The sequence below is a fragment of the Acartia tonsa genome, chromosome 14 (genome assembly GCF_053477335.1).
Source record: "Acartia tonsa isolate MP-2025a chromosome 14, ASM5347733v1, whole genome shotgun sequence".
Lineage (NCBI taxonomy): Eukaryota > Metazoa > Arthropoda > Copepoda > Calanoida > Acartiidae > Acartia > Acartia tonsa.
In genome coordinates, this window is record NC_137273.1 from 34376730 (window position 1) to 34398679 (window position 21950).

At 37.1% G+C, this 21950-nt stretch overlaps 1 protein-coding gene and 1 long non-coding RNA gene across 20 annotated transcripts in view; one reads left to right on the top strand and one right to left on the bottom strand.

Moving 5' to 3' along the window:
• The window catches only part of LOC145306509 (uncharacterized), an 84489-nt gene that overhangs the window by 17384 nt on the left and 45155 nt on the right, over window positions 1-21950 (top strand). Inside the window, exons 14-23 of one of the 19 annotated variants that reach the window (XR_013875039.1) lie at window positions 662-757; window positions 1368-1428; window positions 2233-2315; window positions 2603-2697; window positions 2916-2978; window positions 3851-3960; window positions 4386-4423; window positions 4831-7197; window positions 7339-7394; window positions 9131-9649. The exons of 6 other annotated variants lie outside the window; for them this stretch is intronic. Coding sequence is in view for 2 of the 13 variants with exons in the window: in XM_080148651.1 (XP_080004777.1) it covers window positions 662-757; window positions 1368-1428; window positions 2233-2315; window positions 2603-2697; window positions 2916-2978; window positions 3851-3960; window positions 4386-4423; window positions 4831-4919 (635 nt within the window). In the remaining 11 variants the exon portion in view is untranslated. Of the gene's footprint in view, window positions 1-661; window positions 758-1367; window positions 1429-2232; window positions 2316-2602; window positions 2698-2915; window positions 2979-3850; window positions 3961-4385; window positions 4424-4830; window positions 7870-9130; window positions 9650-21950 lie in introns of those variants that run through there. 12 more of the 19 variants (XR_013875043.1, XR_013875045.1, XR_013875040.1 and 9 more) reach the window with 12 other exon arrangements.
• Window positions 10098-21041, bottom strand: LOC145306510 (uncharacterized). The gene is made up of 6 exons (XR_013875047.1): window positions 20558-21041; window positions 20294-20418; window positions 20012-20185; window positions 10701-10825; window positions 10419-10592; window positions 10098-10221 (listed from the first exon to the last, which is right to left on the bottom strand). It is a non-coding gene; the product is annotated as an uncharacterized LOC145306510 (long non-coding RNA).

A 21950-nucleotide genomic window follows, 5' to 3' on the forward strand; every position in this document is an offset into this window, starting at 1 on the left:
CACTTAGAGTTCGAATTTCGATCTGAAATTTTGCATGAGTAATCCTTGGTAGGTCTATTTTCCCTAAATCGAACAAAAAGTTCGAAAAGTAACGGCTGGCGGCTGATAACTCAGCCGTTTATCCGATTTTGGCCTGTTTTTAGGGCAAATTCATCATTAATTACGTAGGAATCAACTTTTTAAAACATATTTTTGGTTTAATTCGTGGTAAATGATAGCAATAACCATGTTTAAAATTTATTGTACCAGCTGCTAAACGGCTAGAACCGGCTGAAAACGGCTGGGAGCAGCCAATAGTATGAAGAGTAGATAGGGCTTGTGACATGTCTAGGGTTAGGTTTTTACAGGTGCTTAGCTCAAAAATACTACTAAAAATAGTTGCGGCCCATTCATATGGCAGCTGGGAGAGGCCAAGATTAGAATGAGTATATAGGGCTTGTGACGTGTCCAGGGTTAGGTTTTTATGGGTGCTGAGCTTAACAATGCTACCAAAAATAGTGGCGACCCATCCATATGGCAGCTGGGTAACAGCTGCAGCTCAGCTGGGAGCGGCCAAAAGTAGAATGAGTAGATAGGGCTTGTGTCGAGTCTAGGGGTAGGTGTTTATGGGTGCTGCTTAGCTCAAAAATGCTACCAAAAATACCAAAATGTTTTTATCTAGAAATGTGGAAAAGTTGTGCTGAATCTCTGGGCAAACGATATTTCACTCCAGAATTATTGAGAAGCTTGGGTCTGGCTCAAAACATGAGAATTAGAAGTAACCCTTTCATTTTTTTGCAAGCAGCAAAGCTATACTCTACAGCTGATCTTATCTGTTAGGAGTTTATTTCTAGTACATGGCACATTTTAAAACTAGCAAACTTTGTTACAACAATACTTTTTAATAGATTTATTTGACAAAATTATACTTATCTATGTTACAAACACAGTTTTGTTTTACTGTAACTACAAAAATACACGTCTGAAATTTTAGCCATATATACAATATACATATTGCATACACAATATCTTAATATTAAACTTCGGTGTTCTTTTGTCTTAAAAACTGCAAATTTGACAGTCTTGCATTAAATTTTATATGTGTTAAAATGACAATAAAACAGTGTTGATGCATTGGAGAACACTATTGCTAATTAAACATATGTATAGTATCTAGATTGGCAAAATTTTGAATTACTTAGTTCTTTCACTAACCCCTCCTCCCCCCACCCCAGTTTTTGAATGGGGATTATTCTTTTTCGAAACCCATGCTGCAGGGGCCCTAACACTGCAGACCCCCCCCCCCCTCTCCTTAAAAACGAAAGGAGCTCGAATGTTGATAGATTATATGCAATTAATGTTTTATTATTTTTATTTTTTTTTTTTAGAATACTGCTTTAATGTAACTCTGAAAGATATATCATTATATGATAAGACTGCTATTGTAAGGTACAATATATTTTATTTATCGCATCGTATTATAGACAGCTTTCCGCGGATATTAAAATGGAAAAAAAGTAAGATTAAAACCAGTTTTGTTAACAAAAGCTTTAACCTAAGATATTTAACAATTTATAGCTTATTCATAATGTAAACAAAATGTCCGGCCCTTGTGCTGTCTCTAGGTTATCTCTATTGTATAAATAACCATACAATACACTGCTGTAAAATCTTTTTAAAATCCATGGTTTATTGGCAGCACTGGCAGTGGCGAGGTCTACGGCTACTGCTACGTTAACGGCAACGGCTACACATTTAAAGATCCAGCCCAGTACAAACCTTGACATGGCTGGTCTAAACACTAAATATAACAAAAAAGTTAATAACATATAGTTACACATAAATAGAATTGGATTGGAGTGATATAAAGCTATCCTGCAACAAGTTCTTAGGATAAAGTTTGTTTTATGTATTATAATCCAAATAATATGACTAAATATGAACATTAAAATTCCCCAAGTTAAGCTGGTTATTGTGTCTGAATTTTAAATCTATTTCTCGTGTTCATTCAAATCCGGTGGATAGGGACCGGTTCTCATACATACAAAAAAAACTATGTCTAGTATCGTATTATATCCAGCTTTCTACGAATATAAAAATGTACAATCATAAGATTAAAACCAGTTTTTTTAGCCGGTGCCTTCGGCCCCTCGGGGCTAAAAAAACTAGTTTTAATCTTATAATTGTACATTCTATATCCGCGGAAAGCCGTTTATAATACGATGCGAGAAATTATATGTTTTGATGTTTTAGGGAAAACATTCAATTTCCAATGAACGCCATTTTTACATGGAGTTGCCTGTATGAACCGGATATTCAATTATTTATGGCTTTTGGTAAGTTTAGTTATTTCATACAAAAGCTTTTCTCGTATTTATTCGAAACCGATTAATATCCGGTGGATTAGAACCGGTTCTCATACATACGAAAAAAATATGTCTAGCATTGTATTATATCCAGTTTTCTACAAATATAAAACTGTACAATCATAAGTTAAAACCAGTTTTATTAGCACGCGACTTTTGTTTCAATCTTTTAATTAGCTTTTATGTTAATTTAGACATGCTAGAATTGTTCCATCGATTTCAACTTTCAATCTATTAAAATTTGATTTATTATTTAGGTGACAAAGATGATATAATTGTGAAAGAGTTGGGTATCACTGGATTTATTGACTGCAAGAAGGCCGTCGATTATTTCCCACTCCCAGACGATGCCAGGAACACTTATTTAATTTGTTTTCCTGGGTATATTTAAACAATCTTGTGTGGGGGGGGGGGTCTCTAAATAATTACTATTAGGAGGGGGATAGGATAAAATAAGTAGCAATACGATACACAGTTTTTCAGTATGGATCAGAACCGGTTCTAAGCAAGTGGAAATTAATCATATAAAAGTCATTATAATAGTACACAAATAAAATTATGAGATGTTGTAGACTGCAGTGCCAACAAAAATTCAACGAAATTTATGAACTAACTCTCCTCAAAGACTTCAGGGTAAGTTTCAAGTAATCTTTGTCAAAGTGATAGGATGTAGTTCTGTAGCTCATGAGCATGCTCTCGCCTCTGGACTGATTTAGAATTTTACTTTCAAGGTGAATTTATCCTATTATATTGGCGGGTTTTTATCTTTTTTTGGGCGATGGGGGAGGGGGAGGAGATAATATAATATGTGTTTTATGAAATAGAATGAATAGAACAAGTATGGCAACATCAATTAACGCAAAGATCTTAAATTAAAAGGCAGAACAAACGAATATGAACACTTAGGTTAATTCTATTATGCATACAATTACGAATAGAGGTAACCTTGGCGTGAGGGCTTACAGACCTTTATATAGAAATGCTTTGCTTTAAAAAAATATTCTGTGGCATTTCAGATACTAATACTTCAAGGATAAGACAATGGCCGATAAATTGGTGTACCTTCCCAATGATGATATACAAATGACCCCTTTTAAAGATTACAACTAGCTGTTGAAATGTTTGAACACTCAACCAAATGAACCAACTAACCAAAAGTCCAAAGTCATAAGACTTTGGGGACAAGTGTAATATTAAACAGCCCAAAGTCCCCTCCCTCTCTAAATACTAGTAAGTATTAATATCAGAGAGAGAGAGAGAGGACAATGGGCTGTTTATTACACTGGTCCCCAAAGTTTTATGATAACTTTTCTAATTCGTTGGCTCAAACACTTTAGGTACTTTAGTAAATTTTGATTAGTTAGTTCAACAAGTTCAGTGTTCTTACGTTCCAACCCCTAATTGTAATCTTCAGATGGGGTAATTTTGTGTAACAACTTTGGATGTAAATCAATTTATCGGCCATTGTCTTATCCCTTTAGATCCCTAATTAATATTAATTTTAGATTCTGTCCATCCTGGTCCCCTTGTTTATGTCGTGTGTGAGTGACTATTCAAAATATCAGAATCCAGGAGAAATTAACAGCATACACAAAACATGTTTCTCACTTCTCAGGTAATCAACAGGGATCTTAAGGGATAAGACGATGGTTGATATGTCAATGTATTGTACATTCACAATAATAACAAGCTAAAGAAAACATATGTAGAATAAAATTATTGGTTAAAAAGTGTGTACACTTAAATCATGAATAAAAGGAGGAAGGGTGGTTAGATTCTATGTTAAAACCGAAAATTAGTCTTTGGTCATAAAGAAAAAAAATTGGGTTAAGTCTCTTTCGTGGCAACGCCTCTTAAGGGGCGTTTCGTCGTATTTTCACAGTAGCTATTATCCTATTTCTAGCCCCTGCGGGGCAATCACCTAACCTATCAAAAACTAGAGTAATAATACGACGAAACGCCCCATGATAGGCGTTGCCACGAAAGGAACTATACCAAAAAAATCTTCCAACTTTTTAAATATAATTTTGTTTATTTTAGGAGATATTTTCTTCACAACATAAAGAATAAGAAAACATCAGGAAATTAATCTTTATTAAGCTTACACAAGAGACCCGACACAAAAAGGTGACTTTTCTTCGCCATTTCTATTATTAAAATAAACCATTCGTTTTTATAGCCTTTATATAACCGTGCATTTAATTTATCTGAGGGTTATGCAAAATTAGATAATAATAAAAAGTTTTTTGGTGGTAAGAAATGAGATGCTACCTATTTATATTCTTGGATGTGTGGAGGTGCCTTCCTCCAAAATAGTTATAATCCTTCCCTGGATAGAATATAAGGAACTTCACTGCAAAGATGAATCATATTGGTTCAGTGGCTAACAAAATCCTCTGCTACTCAAAGACATAGACATCCTGTTACTTTTATATAAGGATAAGTAAAATTAATCCGAATTTTAAAAGCTAATAAAGTTAATTCACAGCGGAGGCATTCGTCCAAGCCCAGGTATTTCTACAGAAAACAGCTGAAATCACATCTCTTCTAGAGTGTCTTCACCTCAATGAATAAGCCCAGGTATTCCTACAGAAAACAGTTAAAATCACATCTCTCCTAGGTGTCTACACCTCACTGAATAAGCCCAGATATTCCTACAGAAATCAGCTGAAATCACATCTCTCCTAGAGTGTCTTCACCTCAATGAATAAGCCCAGGTATTCCTGCAGAAAACAGCTGAAATCACATCTCTCCTGGAGTATCTACACCTTCACTGAATAAGCCCAGATATTCCTACAGAAAACAGCTAAAATCACATCTCTCCTAGAGTGTCTACACCTAAATGAATAAGCAAAGGTATTTCTACAGAAAACAGCTGAAATCATATCTCTCCTAGAGTGTCTACACCTCACTGAATAAGCCCAGATATTCCTACAAAAAACAGCTGAAATCACATCTCTCCTAGAGTGTCTACACCTCACTGAATAAGCCCAGACATTCTTACAAAAAACAGCTGAAATCACATCTCTCCTAGAGTGTCTACACCTTAATGAATAAGCCCAGGTATTCCTACAGAAAACAGCTGAAATCACATCTCTCCTAGAGTGTCTACACCTCACTGAATAAGCCCAGATATTCCTACAAAAAACAGCTGAAATCACATCTCTCCTAGAGTGTCTACACCTTAATGAATAAGCCCAGGTATTCCTACAGAAAACAGCTGAAATCACATCTCTCCTAGAGTGTCTTCAGCCCAATGAATAAGCCTAGATATTCCTACAAAAAACAGCTGAAATCACATCTCTCCTAGAGTGTCTTCACCTCACTGAATAAGCCCGGATATTCCTACAGAAAACAGCTGAAATCACATATCTCCTAGAGTGTCTACACCTTAACGAATAAGCCCAGGTATTCCTACAGAAAACAGCTGAAATCACATCTCTCCTAGAGTGTCTTCAGCCCAATGAATAAGCCCAGATATTCCTACAAAAAACAGCTGAAATCACATCTCTCCTAGAGTGTCTTCACCTCACTGAATAAGCCCAGATATTCCTACAGAAAACAGCTGAAATCACATCTTTCCTAGAGTGTCTACACCTCACTGAATAAGCCCAGGTATTCCTACAGAAAACAGCTGAAATCACATCTCTCCTAGAGTGTCTTCACCTCAATGAATAAGCCCAAGTAATCCTACAGAAAACAGTTAAAATCACATCTCTCCTAGGTGTCTACACCTCACTGAATAAGCCCAGGTATTCCTGCAGAAAACAGCTGAAATCACATCTCTCCTAGAGTGTCTTCACCTCAATGAATAAGCTTAGGTATTCCTACAGAAAACAGCTGAAATCATATCTCTCCTAGAGTGTCTTTAGCCCAATGAATAAGCCCAGATATTCCTACAGAAAACAGCTGAAATCCCATCTCTCCTAGCTTGCCTACACCCCATGAATAAGCCCAGGTATTCCTACAGAAAACAGCTGAAATCACATCTCTCCTAGCGTGCCTACACCCCATGAATAAGCCCAGGTATTCCTACAGAAAACAGCTGATTAAATGACATCTGGTTAGATAGAAGAACAAGATTAAACAACGGTTAAAAGTTCCTTTCAGCAAATTAGCAGCCTTCAATAGAGCTGTAGTTTTGACTGATGTAAATTATCAATTGTGTTGGTTTTAAAAAGCCACATCAACCTGATTTCAAAGTTTATATTGTAAATTTTTAAATGTGGGCTGCCGAGTCCTTTGTTGAAACAATCACAAAAGAGCCTGAAAAATAAAATATTTATTTTCCATACGCGATAAATGTTTCTCTGTTCGATATTTTTTTCATGATTATCATCTCTACAAGTACAATTTTAGGGTAGTTAGGTAATTGTTCCCCGCCCCCCCCCCCCCTTGTGGTGCTGAAGGTACACAAATTTTAGGGGGTAAATACCTCCCGTTGTGTTAAAAAAATTTTGGGGTTGTAAAAGAGAAGATAAAGAAATCATCTACTAAAAGAATATCTATGAATTAATACCTATTGATGGAATGTTATTTAATGTAAAACTAAATTTTTAACTTTTAAATGTGATTGCGATGAAATTTGTTGGTCTGATTTCCGACTGTTTATAATAACCTCAAGTTAACATATCAAATATATATTTTTAAGTATGAGGCATATTGTCTGGTCATAGTATATTTTTAAGTATCAGGCTCTTTTCTGGTCATATTATATGTAATAATTAATACAAAATATATATAAGATAGAAAAAAAATAATTAAATGTTTGTTCGCAGTCACAATTTTCTGTCATTTTTGGCTGTGGCTGCCGCCGCCGCAACAATAGCACTTCAATGCAAAGATACCAGAGGTGAATTCTTTAAAAAAAAATTTGGCCTCACTAAAATCAGTTTGCCCCACTAAAATTTTAGTTAGGCAAAATTATCCCCTCTAAATTTTTAGTTTGCCTCACTGATTTTAGTGGGGCAAACTGATTTCAGTGAGGCAAAAGTTTTTTAAGAATTCACCTCTGTACTGTACTGTACGTAACCTTTTTGTCAAGAAAATGTAAGAAAGATCCCTTATGTTCATGTGTTAATTACATTATGATTTGGAAACGTCATAGCAAAATTATTTTCTGGTTTAATTCAGGGGAGGGAATGGTTGTTGGACTATAAATAACATTGGTACTTATCTTATTCGTTGGCTCTAAAACTTTAGGTACTAAATTTTGATTAGCTGGTTTCAAACTTTTCATTTAATAATTTTAGACTACAGAAAGAAATCATTTGTTTATCATTGGGGATGTGTATCAATTTATCTTTCATTGCCTTATACCTTAAGATCCTTTGGTACTATAGAGATGATCAATTTTAGATAACACAACAATTTTTTCCAAAATTTTCGAATTGTAAATTTGACTTTTCAAAGCATTTGATGCTAATAAATTAAAACAAATAATGTAAAGAAGTTGTATCAACTTTTTTGCTTTTTATTTAAGATAGCTAGCCGGTCCTTTCAGTAAGTAGTAGATGTAAAATTTTTCATAGAATTCAGATATGCAATCGGTTTTTTTGTAGACCTCTTATTTTTTAAGTAATTTAAGTTTTTTAAAAAAATAATTAAGTCGGTTTTAAGGTACTAAAACGCAACAAAATAAAAGAAGAAAATGGCCAGTATGAACAAAAATAGTAAGATCTTTAATTTGACACCTTACTTTTAAAATTCTGTTGAGTAATTATTGAAAAAATCTATTTTTTTAACCTCGGTTTAATAAAAACTTTAGACCTAAATATTTTCTCAAACAGACATAAAAAACATGGGTTCATATATACCTTTAGAATCAGAAAAATATTACGAATCTATTCTAAGCAAAATTGAAAAAGTTTTATAAAACTATAATAAAAAAATAAGTTTATTTTAAGAATCATAATTTTCGGCTTTAAAGGGTTAGCTTGAACCAAACCTGAACAAAACCTAAACAAAAGACAATGCAATGTAGCAGATATTTTTTAAACACAAGAAACAATAATGTATTTTTAACTGCATTGTTTTGAAGTTTATAAACAGACTGATGCATATTTGTTCATAATTTTTCATTCTTTACATGTTCTTTAATATCACTATATTTATTGTAGTATCTATTGTATATATTGTATGAACGTTCTCCTTTTTTTCTGGCAATTCTATAGGTTAATTTTATAGATTAAGCTTCCCGATTCGTCAATTTTTGCGATTTGTGATTGGCTAGTTTAGTAGTTACAATTCTTAAAATAACTTTTTTATTTTTTCTATTTTTTATTACATTTTTTTTAAACTTTTTCAATTTTGCTTACAATGGATTCATATTTTTTTTCTCATTCTAATGGTATATATGAACCCATATTTTTTATGTCTGTATGAGAAAATATTTAGGTTTAATGTTTTGATTAAACCGAGGTTAAAAAAATAGATTTTTTCAACAATTACTCAACAGAATTTTAAAAGTAAGGTGTCAAATTAAAGATCTTACTATTTTTGTTTATACTGGCTATTTTCTTCTTTTATTTTGTTGCGTTTTAGTACCTTAAAACCGACTTAATTATTTTTTTAAAAAACTTAAATTACTTAAAAAATAAGAGGTCTACAAAAAAACCGATTGCATATCTGAATTCTATGAAAAATTTTACATCTACTACTTACTGAAAGGACCGGCTAGCTATCTTAAATAAAAAGCAAAAAAGTTGATACAACTTCTTTGCGGTTTTCAACTGAGAATTCTAAAATATTAATTATACATGTCTAAATTGGACTTTTCACTTGAGTTTAAGGGATCTTTATATTATTAATCCTGTGGATCTAGTGCAGTTCACGGTAAAATGTTCATGGTAACGAATATCTCAAAAAAAAACTATAAACTTGGCATAAGAAAGCTTCTATATAATCTGGAATAGCCAAGATCTAATAGTGCACAGGGAAGAAAAAACGCGTAAAATAAGTCTTTTTCGCGCATTTATGTGCACTGCGAGATTAATGTGCATTATTGAGTAATGACTATTAAAGATTATTTGTAGGTCTTCTTTTGTCGGTTTAAATTTTGTGCGAGTATAATCTATACCTTTAGCCCGTTAGCATCCATTAAAGTTAATAGATACTTTTGGAGATAATAGTTACCAGGAACATTTTACTGTGAACTGCACTTGATACAACCCTGTCATTGATTATATGTCATCTACTTGTTGTTACCTGAAATAGTAAATAATAAAATATTTAATAATGTTGTTAAAAAAAAATTATATTGTACATTGCTATGAAAGTTTTGTAACTTTATTTCTTTTTCAGAATTTCATTTATATCTTACAATGTAATGTACATGCACAAAAAGTTTTGATATGTCGAAGTAGAAGATAACTGAATAATGCCTGTTCGTTCACTATTGTTCCCTAAAACAGATGCTGCATTAATTCTACGATTATCAGTTAAGGTATATAGACTTTGTATGCTCACGCCGTTTTCCGCCGTCGCCAAATTTTTTTTCTTCCATTTTTCGCCAAATTGGGCGATTTGGAATTATTCAAGACCATGTTTTTTTTTTCAAAACATTTTCCCCTTTCAACTAACCCTGAAGGGTGACCGCCGCTACCGCTGTTAACCACCGTTTTCCGCCGCCGCCAAAAAAGAACATGGTCTCTAATCATTCCAAATCGTTTAATTCGGCAAGAAATGCAAAAAAAAAATTTTTTGACGGCGGCAGAAAACGGCGTGAGTGGCGATCAACTAAAAGATTACTCATTGATGTTGTCCTACCCAGGTTATTGTAGGCAGTGGGGTCTGTTCTGTTGGCCCAAAACTGGCAGACCCATTTTAGATTTAGTCTGAAGTTGTTGATACACGTTTACAACGGTTTAAAACAAACCTGAAAGAAAAATAAACCAATAAGTAAAAAACACAACAGTTTCTTTATTTTTAAAAGTTACAATAAATATGTTTAATTTCTTAAGGTTTGGGCTTTCTACTTTGAAATTCTTAGGCATTTATCACTTGAATATAAGAGTCATTTTGAATTGTCAACAAGTACTTTTTAAGAATTGAGCTTATTTAAATATAACTTACTTCGCAAGGTTTTTATCTCCACGTTCAACTTGGCCCAGATGTTACACCAGAGATCCTCAACCAGCCTCTTCAAACAAAGCCGGCGTTCAAGTTTTCTTCACCACAGAGTGTTCTTTAATTGTAGCAGGAGCCGTTTCTAGCTACACCAGTTTGTCTTGAATACTGGGTCCAATCCTTAAAAAGGAAAGTATCATTAGCATGGAGGAGAAATATGCCTTGTACAAGTTTCTTTTCTTCATGATTATTAATTTTTCTTATTTGTTCCAACAACAAATTAGTTACCTAGTATTCTGTGGGTTAAAGCAGCTCCTCAATGGCTAGTTGAGGCCCACGAAGGTCCAAGTCCACAAGTCCAGCTTCCCGGCCGTCCCAGGTTGCAATATCAACAGAACCGTTTCCCGTCAATCCTTAAATTAGCTCACATGAGATTGGAAATTTGTTAACATCTGAATTTCAAATTTCTATTTATACCTATCCCCGTTTTCTTTTCATTATTTTATGGGCTGTCTTTCTCTCATCTAATTGTAGAATTTTAAATGTTTTTACCTTGCAATAAGCTCATAGTACTTGGAGTTTCATTTTAATAGGTTTGCTTGACTTCTGAAATTATAATATGCCTTTCATTTTCACTGTTAAAATTCAAATGGATTTACAATTTAACATTACAAGATTCTTACATATAAATTGTTAACAAACAAATCTTTTTATTGAATCTACCTTTTTTAAGGATTGACCACGCAGTGTAAAAAAGATGGAGTTTTGCTTTAAATATCTTAAATTATTTTAAACGTGGCCAAATACATAAATACAATTTTCTAGTCTGATACTTAAATAAATTGGTCTTTTAAAGGGATAGTTCTATGAAGTGTATTTAAAGAGTTAAAGTACTTAGAGTAGTGAACTTTTATATGTCTTATTAGAATATATTAGGCATTGGATAGATATGATTATATGTTAAAGAATTTTTAACATTGACCAGACCAAACTTTTTTTATTTAACAATATCGAAAAAAGTTAAAGTGATTTGCCACATAAATTACATGAGAATGGTCTATTTTTTTCCAAATATGTATAGCCAAAGCACCAATATCAGAGAATCTTTTTCCACATATTTCACAAGAGTTTTAAAAAAATTGAACAGGGGTTCCCCTTAGAACAAGTTACTTAAAAAACATAAAAAATAACGACCGGTTCATTATAGGACAGGTTTTCTATAGATTCTTTAAAAAAAAAATAAAGAAAACCGTCCGGTTTACTTACAATATACACATTATCTCACTCGGAAATACCAACTAACCATACAACATATATATATAGACCATTCTCATGTAATTTATGTTGCAAATCACTAACTTTTTTAGATATTGTCAAATAAAAAAAGTTTGGTAAGGTCAATGTTAAAATTCTTTATCACAATCATATCTATCCAATGCCTAATATATTCTACTAAGACATATAAAAAGATCACTACTCTAAGTACCATACTAAATATTTTATTGGTCATTCTTTGTTCTTATGTGTATTTTGTTGTATAAAAAGTTTGACGTTCTATTAATTAGTAAATGCTATCTAAAGTTGTATTAATGAGAAAAAAGTTTTTGCCATATATAACATGCAACGAAGTTGAAAATAAAAATGAAAAACTCATTTTTTAAGGAAAATCCCTGGTCAAATCTTTTAATTTTAATCAATAACTTTATATTATGCACTACTACGTTATTTAAAATAGAAAAAACTTACAGTTCACTATTTTTTTTTAAATGCACTTCGTGAAACTATCCCTTTAAGAAGAAACAAATTTCAAAGGAAAATTAAGCCAATTTAATAATATAAACTACAACTAGGTTTCTTTGTTTCTCATTGAAGAAAGTAGCAGGTTCGAGTCTTCGCCTCTAGCCAGAGGGGGGAATCCATAAGCGTAGATAGGGAGGAGTTTCTGAGCCTCTAAACAGATAAATACTACACTCCCCCAAGGAAAAAAGGTTCAGGAACGACTCCCTGCTGTTTCTAACTTTGAGCTTTGGGTTACTTTGGTTTGAGTGGTTTCTTAACTTTCCATATTTTTTATCCTAATTTTATCACATATATTTTCAACAGACTATCACGAGATCTTTTGTATACTTGTATCACATATTTTACTTTCAGACTTTTAGACTTTTACATCACGAGATCTTTTTACATTCAAATATAATCAGATAAAATGTTTAAAATTGTTTAAAATGTTTATAAAACAACGGTTCATATCACTAAGAAAGTGGAATAATAATGTTTATAGGAAAGAGGTTAGAAAGATAGAGTTTTTGTTTACTTACGGACCATAAGTAGGGCGGCGGCTTCAAAATCGGCGGCGGCAAGATCTCCAACAAAATCCACCTCACTCTCCTTCCAAATCACGGCAACATCCCTAACAGATCTCGTAGTGGTTCTCATGGTTTTCTCCTTATAAATTCTGTATTCTATTATTACCTTTCTAACATTTCCATCACGTGATTTGTCAGCCTCCTTTATTCTACCAATCCTCCAAATACACGTGCCTATAGCGTTTTCTGTCTCACGCCTGAAGATCACAATGTCTCCAACTTTGACAGGATCTGATGTTTTTGTCCATTTACTAGGTCTGGGGACAAACTCACCCACTTTTAGCTCCTTCCATGCATTCCACCATGCCCGTTCAATCTCCTCCATGCTTTCCAACATTTTACCTGGGTCCTGGACTGTCAGCTGGCCACCAGGCGCACGTTGATTATTGCGTCCCAATAATAATCTTGAGGGGGTGATCAGATCAAGGTTTTCAAGATTGGTATACCTGGAACCTAAGCAGATTGGCATAGAATTGAGTTCATTTGTGCAGTAACTTAAAGCAGTTTCAAACTCAATTGGTGTGAATTTTCTCCCCTTGAACACAACATTTAATACATTCTTGACACTCTGGATACTTCTCTCAACAATTCCATGATAGTTCTTGGCCTTCACAGGACATACATCAAACTCAACACTGCAACCTTTCTCTTGGTTCAATAACTTCTGTATGTCTGCAACACAAACATCCATTTCTTTGAAGGCTTTTATCAGCTGGGGGCCTGCGTCAATTTTTACCTTAGCTGGAATTCCATACCTGGACACATGTCTTGTAAACGTAGAAAGGAACGACTCTGTATCATACCCCTGCATACAGTAAGCAGCAACAGCTAGAGTTGTTGGGCACTTGTACACGACAGCCCACATCTTCAGAGGTGACTTATGGTTTCCATACCCACAGCGCGCGTCTACAGGCCCAAATATATCAATAACAGTTGTTGTGAATGCTGGCGCAACCTTATACCGGCTCGGGTCGACAGCTCCAAACTCTACTTCAACTGTTTTAGCTCTGTAACGCTTACAAAAGACACAATTATTCCTGATTTCAGTGGCCAATGACGTTGCTTGAAGAATGAATGCAATCTCATAACTTTTTCTGACAGATGAAATTGACCCTCCATGATGTGTCAATTTTTCATGACAATACTTCATTATTGAATAAGCAACTGGGGAATAGCGGTCAAGAACAGGTTTGGCAAAGGCAAGTTTTTCAAGATCCAGCATAGCATCGGCTAGCTCTCCTTCTCCTCCAGGCAGTATTCGGCTAGTGTGTAGGAGGACTCCATCTTTCTTCTTGCCTATTTTCTTCAATTTGTCTGCACAATTGAACTTTTCCACCTCCAACGTTGTTTTTAAAAACAGTTTCCTCTCTGCCAATTCAATTTCCTCCTCTGTCAGATTAACAACCAGTGTACCAGCAACACTTGGAAGTTTATCAGCCGCTCCACGCCAGATATTTATCAACTTTCTGCATATAGCATTCAAACGGATGTACTTTGGCCACGAGACTTTACATGGGTTAACAAGATATTTACTGAAAGCATACCTTTCTGTCATTTTACCTCCAAAATTAGCCATAACCATCTCCTTGCTCATTTTTAGTTTTATCTCCTTCCTGGCCTCATTTTTAGTCAGCTGATCCATTGTTACCTCCTCAATATTTTTTATTGGCATTTCTTCACGGCTCAAAACCATCCACGGTCGTCCCTTTTGCCAGTCAGAATCCTCACCAATGTCAGGTAATGCGTCTGGGCGGGTGGCTATATCAGCAACATTTCCAGCAGATTCAATATGGTGCCAGTCAGTCGGGTCGGAGAACCACCGGATCTGGATGGACAGGTTCCTTACTCCCGTCTGGAGGGGTCTGGAGTCGCTATGCAACCAATACAATGCAACCAATGAATCAGTGACATATATAACCTGTTTTACATGGTCTCCAAAGTTGCGCTTCACCAGGTGTCCGAGGGCTCCGCCCATGGAGCATGCTATCATTTCAGCCCTGGGGATAGTGGACTTGCCTACAAGCTTTGCTTTGGCCGTTACCAACCTACATATATATCCTCCTCCAAGAAGCTCCATTCGGGCATGAACACAAGCTGCCGCCAGACTGCTGCTTGCATCTGTTGAGACTATTAAGACAACACCAGCTGCCACATTCACATGATTGTTGAAGATACTCCGTTGAAATTTCAGGTCTTTCAGCTCCTGTATCATTTCTAAGTTTTCAACCCAGGTGTCCAGCAAAGATTCAGGTAACAAAACATCCCACTCGTACCGTAACGAACAGACATAATTTAGGTCAACCTTCAATTTTGACGTCTTGGGGACAGCTAACCCCAGCGGGTCAAAAACGCCCATCGTTTTACTGAGCGCAACTCTTGTTGTAAATTTACCTCTCAGAGCCTCCTTAATGTCACCTGTCACCACCTCCGGGAGCTTTCCTCTCTTTACTTTGTCCAAATACAGGGGTTTAATATCCAAGGCCATAGTATCATCCAGAGGCCTCCAAATATATCCAAGAACTCCAACAGATTCACCATCAGTTGATACAGCTTCAGACGGGGCTTCGCCACTTTTAGTAATAGCCTTTACCTCTTGATTGCCATAACTTAAGACCTCAACCACAGCCTCTGCTGCCTTGTCCCGTGTATCATTATCAGCATAGGCCGCCACCAAATCGTCCATATAAGCCTTGTTGCGTACAGTATCAGCCCCAATGGCCAAATCTGGTTTATCTGCCTCTGCAACATCTGCAACCACTGTCAACCCATGGATAGTCTGGTTTCCACTGCTTTTTATTCCATATATAAGAGTCAGGACGACATAAACACAGACAGCACCCATGAGATCCAGGTTATCAACCCATAAAAATTTCTGGTACCTGTAATACTGAGGAAACAATCGTATCGAGTTGTAGGCCATTTTTATGTCTCCGGTCAGGGCTGCGGCTCCACACTGGAAGCTAATTAACAAATGAAGCAAGTTACCTAGCTGATTGGTGCCCTTACACAATATATCGTTTAAGGACTTGCCCGTTTTGGTCCGGCTGGAACCATCAAAAACGATCCTCGTCGGCGTCGACAGGCTGCTGCTGTTGTGAACCACTCTCCAGGGGATGGTGAAGCCACTCTTGTTGGCCATGACTTGCTCTGCTGGTGACAATGAAGAAATTGGCGCAACAAAACCTTTGTCTTTAAGTTTATTAAAACTTTGAAGGATTTCACTCTTTGCTTCCTCACTTTTGTTGGCAATTTTCAGTTGGGAACTTAAAATGCGTTCTGCAATATAAGTGTTGTCGGCCAAAGCCGTCTCTGGGTCCTCCGTAAACGGCAGGTGGGCAAACAGTCTCTTCTGGTTCTCGTCATACACAAGGCTGTTTTCAATCTGGTGCTGCTCAGCCTCTTCCTTAAGCGAGGTTTCCTCCAAAAAGTCACCTTTTTTACAGACAGAACAGTTGCGGCACTTTACACACCGATAGCCAAGCTGGGAGCCGATTTCGTCAATCAGCTGGTATTCACGCAACATCTTTCCAGGCCCAGCTGCGTAAATACATTGGACAAAATTGCTGTCTCCATCCAAAAAGGGGTGGGGGTGAGGTTGGGGGTGATAACAGACACCGGTCGGGCTAACTATCTGGGGCTGGTCTGCATGTAAGACTCCCATATCACACCATAGAGCTTTACACTGGAAATCAAAAGCTTTAAACTCAGAACTAAGATATGCCTTGGCTCCCAAAAAGTTGGAATTGGCCATGACACTTTTCCACACAGAATGGGGGCCGCCCAACACTCCTTGGAGGCCGCCATATCCTCGTATTTTAGCTTCATACAAGGATAATCCACTAGGAAGGGTGAACTTTAAAACAGGATAATAACGTGAATAACGAATACCCACCATGATATCAACCTGTTGGCCACCAATATCAGGCTCAACGGCTGGCGGGGCAGCTCCAGGATGTACTTTCTGGTACGCAGTAGCTATCTCTTGCCAGGCATCTGCCAGCGGCCACACAGGAAACTTACAACTAACTTCCACCATTCTCAGCCCTTGTAACGTTGCAACAGATTTTTTATCCTTCTGTGTATTTAACTCCAGCCAAAACTTCTCGTTTCCATAGGGTAACGTTACTCGTGTGCCGCCGGCTACTTCCAGGGTTGTTGGGCCGGGGCTGACAGTAACAGTGTCCAGCGCAGCATATGCCCGCTCTGACAAGCAGGCATTGTAGCATCCACTATCATAGAAACATAACAGTTTTTCATTATGTTTACCAGCAACATATTGGAGGAGATAAACAGGACAATCATTAACATCAGGCTCAATGTGAACATCTCCTGCACCATCATGAACAGACGCAAACGCAGCCTCATCACAACTTGGCTTGGTTCCAGCAGAATGATAGGTAGCAAAGAAAAATCTTGCGTCAGTGCCCAACTTTCCTTGATCCAAGCTGGCCTTAAACTCTGTTTCACGTTCCATGTTTTCATTTATGTGTCTCGAGCAGACCAGTATGTGGTTCTTATACATCTCGTCTTTGCTTTCACATTGACCAACCTTGCAGACCCAGGTGTTGTCACAAAACTCAGCATGTTCCTTAAACCATTCTTCACGGTTGTCGTAGTCAAAAGCAGCATCCAACCGTAAACATTTATAACAGCACTTTGATTTTATCAAGGCACCAAACCTTCTTTTTACCAACATCTTTTGGAACTTTTCACAGTAGGCGAGGGACACATGTTTCTTATCACAGAGAGAACACCTTACTTCTTTAGGGTAGGTAGACTTGTTCATCATTATAGCAGGCTTATCACTAACTTGATTTGTCCTTTGTTTACCTCCCTTCCCTTTGGGAACCCTTTTCTTGTCGGCAGCAATATGGACCGCAGCTGCGGCGGTTGGGGTACTGGCGGCAGGTGTGGAACAGGCGGGGCTGGTGGCTGGCAGCTGGGGCAGGCCCGCAGCTGTTTCATAGTCAGGTTCATCAACAGGATCGGCGGGCTCCCCGCCCGGGATGGCGCTGTATTTGTGTACCGTTTTCCCGCCCATCTTCATTGCCTTGGTGACGTCATAAAAACCTTTTCCGCCGGAGGTTATGGCAATATCGACTTTGGCCGTCACCTCCCATGACAAGTCACTTAAAAAGGTTAGCAACTTATCAATAATAACACTTTTTGTTTGGCGGCTCAACGGGTCCAGTTTCTTCTGCTTAATCAGAACTTTTTCAAATTTTTGGTTGTCATCCTTCTGGAGTGCACTTAAGATGACCGCCAGAATGTTAGAACTCTCAAACAGGTCGTTGATTTTATGGGTGACTGCCAACGCCTTTAAAGCCTTTAACTTCTGTTCTAACTTCAAAACCCAATTTCTCTTATCCACAAGGCCGTCAGGACAATTTCCAAATGACTTGATTTCTTGTACTTTAGATGAGAACAACAGCTCTGGTTTGCCAAATACGACTTTCAGCTGGTCCATAGCGTCCTTATACGACTCGTACACCATAATACATTCCTTTGCATAGCCCTGCGCACATTCCAGTTTGAGTTTCATACACTTTTCAGCATCACTAAAGCCTCCAGTGAGGTCAAAGTACTGGTCCAATTGTGTCTTGAACGAGTAGAAATCAAGGCTGCCCGCCGAATATTCGCCAGAGAATTTTGGCGGCGTCAGCTTTACACGGTTTATTCCAGCATCCTGAACCCCGGCCAAGAGTCCAAGTTCGTCATGCAAAGCCGCTATGTTTTCTCTACACAACCTCTGGGCTGTACACAAATCACGGGTGAATGTATCCAGGTCAGTTACAGACGTTATATCGCCACACTGGGTCCCACACTTAACAAGGTCATCAATCATTTTCTGACAATCACGGTTCTGCTCACTCAGCTGCTTAAAACGTACATCATAAGATTTTAGGACTTGAGTAGAACTGGTTCTGGCCCGCGCCAACTCCCTGTATCCACCAATGATTGAGAAGGCAGTTGCTTTTACACTTTCCTTGTTGTCAACAACTCTCTGGGCTGCAACTGCAGCAGCTGGGTTGGGTACCGAGGCGGTGGTCTGCGGCGGCGGCGCGGCGGCGGCAGCTGCCATGACGGCGGCTACCCTCCTGATATCACCTTCATCCCACATTGTCTTTCGGAAGGTGTTGAAATCAGACAAGCAACCTCTAGCCGATTCTTGCATTTCATCTGTGAAGATTTCTGGCAAATCGTTTGCTTGGAAATACAAGATTGCCGACGTTAAGTCTGCGACGACGGACTGGATTTCATCACTTAGCCGGTCAATTTGGTTTAATGGCACTGTCTTTGGGTTTAACAAACTATAATTATTGTTCCAAATAAAAACACTTTTTTCACAGTAACTCAAATGTTTTTGTACACTAGTCGGCGCCATGCTGCGGCGGCGCGGCGGATTTGGCGGCGGCGGCGGATTTGGCGGCCGCTGTCTTACTGTTTCAACACTAAGGGCCGACCCTGGCCGATCACTATCACTCTGAGTGTTGTCAGCACTAGTATTTTCGCCGGTTTCGGCGGAACACTCGGGCACAAAATAAGTAGTTATATTGTGCAAATTATCAGCCTGGCTAAAAACAGTTCTCAAGCTGTCTAAACGTTGATGTGGCTCGTCACTGGGTGATTCACGTAATTTGTTTATTCCCGCCAGGGATATGTCACTATAACTAAATGTTAAATTTCTGTCCAAGTTTCTAGTGACACGTGGTGTAGAAGAACTTGAAACTGTTCGGAAATCGTTCAGCCCTGATTCTATGTTGGCCTGAACTCTCTGGTGTATACCTTCGGGGTGGTCTACGGAACTCGACCGGTAACCATGGATGGGTGACGGTGAAGGTGACTTAGGGATTGATGAATCACTGTCAATATCCGAAGGCATCTATCGTTCTGGGTGGACGATAGTTTTGTTTTAAACTGTCCTACCCAGGTTATTGTAGGCAGTGGGGTCTGTTCTGTTGGCCCAAAACTGGCAGACCCATTTTAGATTTAGTCTGAAGTTGTTGATACACGTTTACAACGGTTTAAAACAAACCTGAAAGAAAAATAAACCAATAAGTAAAAAACACAACAGTTTCTTTATTTTTAAAAGTTACAATAAATATGTTTAATTTCTTAAGGTTTGGGCTTTCTACTTTGAAATTCTTAGGCATTTATCACTTGAATATAAGAGTCATTTTGAATTGTCAACAAGTACTTTTTAAGAATTGAGCTTATTTAAATATAACTTACTTCGCAAGGTTTTTATCTCCACGTTCAACTTGGCCCAGATGTTACACCAGAGATCCTCAACCAGCCTCTTCAAACAAAGCCGGCGTTCAAGTTTTCTTCACCACAGAGTGTTCTTTAATTGTAGCAGGAGCCGTTTCTAGCTACACCAGTTTGTCTTGAATACTGGGTCCAATCCTTAAAAAGGAAAGTATCATTAGCATGGAGGAGAAATATGCCTTGTACAAGTTTCTTTTCTTCATGATTATTAATTTTTCTTATTTGTTCCAACAACAAATTAGTTACCTAGTATTCTGTGGGTTAAAGCAGCTCCTCAATGGCTAGTTGAGGCCCACGAAGGTCCAAGTCCACAAGTCCAGCTTCCCGGCCGTCCCAGGTTGCAATATCAACAGAACCGTTTCCCGTCAATCCTTAAATTAGCTCACATGAGATTGGAAATTTGTTAACATCTGAATTTCAAATTTCTATTTATACCTATCCCCGTTTTCTTTTCATTATTTTATGGGCTGTCTTTCTCTCATCTAATTGTAGAATTTTAAATGTTTTTACCTTGCAATAAGCTCATAGTACTTGGAGTTTCATTTTAATAGGTTTGCTTGACTTCTGAAATTATAATATGCCTTTCATTTTCACTGTTAAAATTCAAATGGATTTACAATTTAACATTACAAGATTCTTACATATAAATTGTTAACAAACAAATCTTTTTATTGAATCTACCTTTTTTAAGGATTGACCACGCAGTGTAAAAAAGATGGAGTTTTGCTTTAAATATCTTAAATTATTTTAAACGTGGCCAAATACATAAATACAATTTTCTAGTCTGATACTTAAATAAATTGGTCTTTTAAATTTAAGAAGAAACAAATTTCAAAGGAAAATTAAGCCAATTTAATAATATAAACTACAACTAGGTTTCTTTGTTTCTCATTGAAGAAAGTAGCAGGTTCGAGTCTTCGCCTCTAGCCAGAGGGGGGAATCCATAAGCGTAGATAGGGAGGAGTTTCTGAGCCTCTAAACAGATAAATACTACAGATGTTGTCATCCTTGTTGATGAATAATTGTATTGCGAGACGAAAAGCGGACCGAGGTTTTTATTTTACGAAACTTCATAGTCTAGGAGTAACATCGTGTGTGTATGTGTGTGTTTGTGTGTGTATGTGTGTAAAATGAATTTATTTATAGAATTTACCTGTTGAAGAGGTAGGTGGCTGAACCTTTACAATAAAAAACCTTTTTCCTCTCATAGGAGTGAGAGGGGCTTGCACAGGATTTACAGAGGCTGGGGAGGGAATAAAGAGAGGCTGATACAGGCTATACTGACGGTAAGAGAGGGAAGGGGAAGGGGTGGATAAAGAGAGGCTGAAAAAGAAACAATGATGACAACATCCAAAAGTAGCTAAGCACAAAAAACAATGAAATTTTTTTAGAACGAATTTTTATTGGCCACACATCAAGGATGAAATTGGAAAAGATATCTGAATTTTTCATCTTTGTTTAATTGTAGACAGACAAAGATTCTCAAATAGTTTAATAGAGGCTGGGAGTTATGAAATCTGCACGCGCTAGCTGGAGTGTAGTATACAGAGGAAAAAGAGTACGGAAAATAATTTTAATAATAAGAGCAAATATGGAGACCGAGTTTCTGTATTGTATTCAAGGACGTCCAAGCTTTTTTTATTTGGGGGGGGGGTAGAAAATTAAAAATGAAATTTTTTTTGGGGGGGGGGGTTGATCTTGATGTTATATGGAAAAGAACGTCGAAGCTTTTTTTTGGGGGGGAGGGGGTAATCACCCCCATCCCCCCTCCCCTTGTACGTCCAAAATTGTTTTAAATACATTTATGTACTTAAGGGATAAGACAGTTAAAATACATACCCAATGATGTTAAACCAAACCACCTCTCTTAAGGCGATTAAAATTATTAAAAAGTTTGGACACT